The sequence below is a fragment of the Etheostoma cragini genome, chromosome 16 (assembly GCF_013103735.1).
Source record: "Etheostoma cragini isolate CJK2018 chromosome 16, CSU_Ecrag_1.0, whole genome shotgun sequence".
NCBI classification, from domain to species: Eukaryota; Metazoa; Chordata; class Actinopteri; order Perciformes; family Percidae; genus Etheostoma; species Etheostoma cragini.
The window spans coordinates 24,459,108-24,464,371 of NC_048422.1; the positions used below are offsets into that span (position 1 = coordinate 24,459,108).

At 48.0% G+C, this 5,264-nt stretch overlaps 2 protein-coding genes across 2 annotated transcripts in view; one reads left to right on the forward strand and one right to left on the reverse strand.

Annotated features, from left to right (window-relative positions):
• Positions 1-2,295: 2,295 nt before the first annotated feature.
• LOC117958979 (alpha-2A adrenergic receptor-like) lies at positions 2,296-4,438 on the forward strand. The gene has a single exon (XM_034895799.1). The coding sequence runs from the start codon at positions 2,425-2,427 to the stop codon at positions 4,009-4,011; it is 1,587 nt and encodes a 528-aa protein (XP_034751690.1). The 5' UTR covers positions 2,296-2,424; the 3' UTR covers positions 4,012-4,438.
• A 142-nt stretch (positions 4,439-4,580) lies between these two features.
• The window catches only part of LOC117959758 (blastula protease 10-like), a 14,043-nt gene continuing 13,359 nt past the window's right edge, over positions 4,581-5,264 (reverse strand). Inside the window, exon 10 of the mRNA XM_034897037.1 lies at positions 4,581-4,724. Coding sequence (XP_034752928.1) covers positions 4,581-4,724 — 144 coding nt within the window. The remainder of the gene's footprint in view (positions 4,725-5,264) is intronic.

The window sequence follows — 5,264 nt, forward strand, 5'->3', positions numbered from 1 at the left end:
GAGGACTAGTGTCTGTGTGAGGTGGAGGACTAGTTTCTGTGTGAGATGGAGGACTAGTTTCTGTGTGAGACGGAGGACTAGTGTCTGTGTGAGGTGGAGGACTAGTTTCTGTGTGAGGCGGAGGACTAGTGTCTGTGTGAGGTGGAGGACTAGTGTCTGTGTGAGGTGGAGGACTAGTGTCTGTGTGAGGTGGAGGACTAGTGTCTGTGTGAGGTGGAGGACTAGTGTCTGTGTGAGGCGGAGGACTAGTGTCTGTGTGAGGCGGAGGACTAGTGTCTGTGTGAGGTGGAGGACTAGTGTCTGTGTGAGGTGGAGGACTAGTGTCTGTGTGAGGTGGAGGACTAGTTTCTGTGTGAGGTGGAGGACTAGTGTCTGTGTGAGGTGGAGGACTAGTGTCTGTGTGAGGCGGAGGACTAGTTTCTGTGTGAGGCGTAGGGAAGCGATTCATCCCACACCGGGGGAATGATTGCCGCTGCAGGGCTCGGCGTCCCAGGAAGACAGATTACAGGTGTTAATGTCTCCGCCTGCATATGACGAGGGAACGAATCAACTCAACTTTCACGGAAATTATCAACATCACTGCAACTCTAAATATCAAGTTCAATTCATCTCAACGTTTCAGTCTGTGGTTCATTAACCCTCTGAGGTCTGAGGGCTTTATACCTTTTTATGGTGTTTGCATATAAGTGCCCCCCCCCCCCCGTGGGTTTCACATTAACACGTCCAGAACAGACTCAGCCCACGTCGTTTCTATAGCGACGTGTTAGGAGATACTTTGGCGCTAAAGCTGAAAGGTGTTTTGGGTTGTAGGACTTGTTTTTCAGCTTGAAGTGAGTTTCCCAAAGTCTTTAACCCTCGTGTTGTCCTCGAGTCAAATTTAACCCATTTTCAGTTTTTTCATCACAAAAAAATGAGCAAATCTTCACACTTTAAAAGCTCACACCAAAAGATGTCTGACACATTTTTACTTTGAAAAAAATAAGCAACTATTGATGAGTCTTGTTGTAAATAGTGTCTGTCAGCTGGAGCCGATGTGTGAGAAAAAATCACCTAAAAAGCGTCCAAACGTGGAACGAACCACATGAAATATAAAAAAACAATAAATAAATATATGATATTGAAATGTTTCTGTCTTTCAAAGCTGAATCCGTCTTGTGTTCTGTACTCGTGCCGCTGACAGACACGTTTCCTCCCCGGAGAGAAGCCCGCATGAAGCGCACAGGCGGACACGGCGTGCGTAAAAAAGCGCGTCCTCGTTTCTCCGGTGACATCCGCGTCAGTTCGTCCACATCTCCGTGTGCGAGCACAATCTGAGACCACAACCCGGGATGTAAACCGGAGCCCTCCACGCGGATGTATCCGCTTCTAAAATCCACAATCTTGCCATCTCTTTTTTTTTTTTGTCATCCATTTTATCCGGAGAACAACCGGATTGTATTTTTTCGCCCTGTTCGTTAAAGCCGGTTCCCTTCTTCTAACCCGGTGCGCGTGCAGATCAGCTCCCTGCCCCGGTGTAACGGGCACACAGCGGAGCATCCCCGGACACTTTTACTGGAAATCTCTGCGTGTTGGTGCAAGAAAATCAACTTTAAAAGTTCTGTGCGTGGGAGGACGCCCTGCCGCAGCTGGAGTGGAGATCTTCATATGAAGTAAGTCTACATTTGACACGATGTTCCATTTCTTTTGAGGCTTTCAGCTTGAGATTGTTCTCATGTCGCCGTTGGCATTAAAGATTCTGGGGGGGGGGATAAAGTAATGTGATTACTGTCATCTATGATTTCCCTGTCCACCAGCCACATATTTACTGTGGCAACATCTGGATTTCTGCCGGTGAGAGGAATCGTTATAATGATCAGAAACATAGAAATCTGAATGGTACAGTTTTGGATAATAGAATATATGGATTTATTATCAAGGGAGCAGCTTATACCCTCCAACAAAGGGATCCTGGAAAAACTGGCACATATAGAGACACATATAGCTGAGGAAGAGAAAGAGCTGCAGGAATGGAAATATAGAATATCTGATTAGATTTAGGATGAAAGATAAATGAACACTGGACGTTTTTAAAATATCAGGAAAATGTTGCAAAGGAGGCAAAAAAACATGATGATTTTCATGTGTTTTTCTTGGTTTGAAGGAGTCAGATTTGACACATTTTGAAATGTAGCAGTACTCAGCCAGTGCGTATATGTGTTGTGTGTCCTAAATGCTTTCTTTATATGTGTATATGTAAACTTAATAACATTTACAGTAAATGTTGACAGTAAAATGAGTCTCTCTCTTGCAGATTGATGGCTTCCCCTTGACTTACAACCAGCGGCCCCTCAGTCTCTCTAACTGGGGAACACTGTTTCTCAATGGTCCACCACAGAAACACCCTTTTGTCGTCTCTAACTCTGTAAGTTTCCGGGTCACCAAACCATGGCAGCAGCTGTGAACGCCCCCTGCCTGTCGGACCTCATCGGACTCCCCAACCGGAACATCAGCCTCCTCTCCGGCACCCAACCCTGCAACCGGAGCACCGCCAGGACGGCGCCTTACACGCCACAAGCCACCGCAGCTTTCGCCATAGCCATAACCTCCATGATGATCCTCACCATCGTCGGGAACATCCTGGTCATCATCGCCGTCCTGACGTCACAATCCCTTAAGGGGGCTCAGAACCTGTTCCTGGTGTCGCTGGCTGCAGCAGATATTTTAGTTGCCACGCTTATTATCCCGTTCTCATTGGCTAACGAGCTGCAGGGCTACTGGGCGTTCAGCTCCATTTGGTGTGAGATCTACCTGGCGCTGGATGTTCTCTTCTGCACCTCCTCCATCGTGCACCTGTGCGCCATAGCGCTGGATCGCTACCTGTCCATCTCCCGGCCCGTGTCCTACGGCACCAAACGCACCCCAATACGAATCAAGACGGCCATCATCGTAGTCTGGCTGATCTCTGCGGTCATCTCTTTCCCTCCCCTTCTCACCCTGGACAAGAGCGAAGGAGGCGAAGAGGTGTGCGAGCTCAACAACGAGCGCTGGTATATTCTCTACTCCACCATCGGCTCTTTCTTCGTCCCCTGTGTCATAATGATCCTGGTGTATGTGAGGATTTATCAGATCGCGAAGCAGCACACACGCCACCCGCCTGGACAGAAGAATACCGTGACAGCAGGATGGAATGCAAGCCCGGGAACCAATGAGCCTCCAGCCAAGATATCTGAGCAGTCACAACAGAATGGGGACCAAGGAGGTGTGACAGCTGGCCAACAAGAAAAAGGCCTGGCCAAAACGCCTGGCTCTGGATCAACTTCCTCATTGCAAAACCCGCCTGAGAAAACCGCAAGCCAGGACAATCAGCACCCTGCTGATTCGACTAACGCTCCAGTCCAAAAATCCACCTCCTCCCCTGTAATCTCTCAACATGGCAGCCAAATCCTCTCAGCTGTTCCCCTAACTGGTACCATCACCCACAGAGAGTCCCAGATGCATGCAAACGAAGGAGGGGAAGCACCCCCCGAGAACTCGTCGAGCTCTGGCTCAGAAATGTGCGAGGACGGTGTTAATGGCAAAGAAGAGACAAACAAGGTTGACAGGAAAACTTTGGAATCGCCCCAAAGGAAAGGGTTTAAGGTTCAGATGCTGAACCTGGCATGCAGATACAAAAACACAATGGCCACCTCCTCCGGCTCAACCAAACTGGCACCGGAGGAAACGCCGAAGTTTCAGGGGACGCCCACATCCCGCCGCAAAGCCATGGTGAACAGGGAGAAGAGGTTCACCTTCGTCCTGGCTGTGGTGATGGGGGGCTTTGTGATCTGCTGGTTCCCCTTCTTTTTCTCCTACTCTCTGCAGGCGGTATGCCCCGAGATGTGCAGCATCCCCAACCCTTTGTTTAAATTCTTCTTTTGGATCGGCTACTGCAACTCCTGCCTCAACCCGGTCATTTACACCATCTTCAATCACGATTTCAGGAAGGCCTTTAAGAAGATCCTCTACAGCGCCACAAAGGGCACGTTCTTCTAGACAGGGAAGGATTGTGTTCTGCTGCCAGAGGACAGAAAGACGTTTTATCACAACAGAAAAAATGAGTTGTTTCTTTCTGTATCTGAAATGGGATTGACCTTTCTTCAGCACAGACATGAACACTTGCACATTGAGGAGGAAATTGCATCCGCGCTGTCCTCCGAGTGTTTGCCTGAACGCTGTTATTTAAGTCAGAGCAGGGTCGACAAAGGGAGGTTTCCGAATGCCGTGGTCAAGTGGCCTGATCATTTATCTTTAATGTTATTTAAGAATACGGCGTAATTGAATATTCAATGACTCTTGAAGAGGAATGATTCGATTACGTTTTGAAACGTAAGTCAAGAGGAAACAGGGTCTGTGTTCAGTAATTTAAATCTCAAATGATGTGTTTTGTTTAGGTCTGTGTGTGTGTGTGTGTGTGTGTGTTTATGTGTGTGTCTGTGTGTGTGTGTGTGTGTGTGTGTGTGTGAGAGAGTAGAGGAGCGTTGCCTAAGGGTCTAACTGGAAGAGAACAAATTTCACTAAGTGTCCTTTATCGGAGATAAAATGGCCACTTAAGGAACACAAGATCAGGGGAAATGTGAGCGTCCTCCCTCGGTGCCCCGCCCCCTCCCCCCCCTCCACATGTGTAGCTGGAACATCTGGGGCGTGCACATCAGGATGAATCGAACCTTCATTCCCACGTCTCCGTGAACCGCTGCGTACACCTCTCTCTGGGAAAAAAACAGAGCAAGAGAATCGGCAGAGGCTGAAAGATGAAAGATGGAAACTCTACATGTTAATGGGCTCCGAGCTGAGCTGTTCCCCCCCCCCCCCCACACACACACACACACTCTTCTTTTCATCTTTTTCCCCTTTAATGTTTATTAACACAACACGAGAGTCGGTGCATTTACTCAAGATCTGTACTGTACTTAAGATTCTAGTTACTTTTGCTTGGATGTTTCCGTTCCATGCGTCCTTGTCCTTCTCCCCTGCTTCTCACACACAGATGTAGGTTTTTCCTCCACTACGCTGGTCTGACAGCTTCAGTTAGATTCCAGATGCCTGTGTTTCTCCCCCTTCCTGTCCACTGAAAACCACGGATCTCCAGATGGGTCGATGTTGAATAAGCCACTATCCCCAAAAAATCCCCTTTAAAACATGTTTAGAACAGATATATCACACTTTAAAGGTCCCATGGCATGAGAATTTCCCTCTATGAGTTTAAAAAAAAAAAGAAATAAAATTGAATATGAGGTCCCCCAGCCTGC

Coding starts and splice junctions, on each gene's coding strand:
- LOC117958979 (XM_034895799.1), top strand. CDS start 2,425: ATGGCAGCAGCTGTGAACGCCCCCTGCCTGTCGGACCTCATCGGACTC.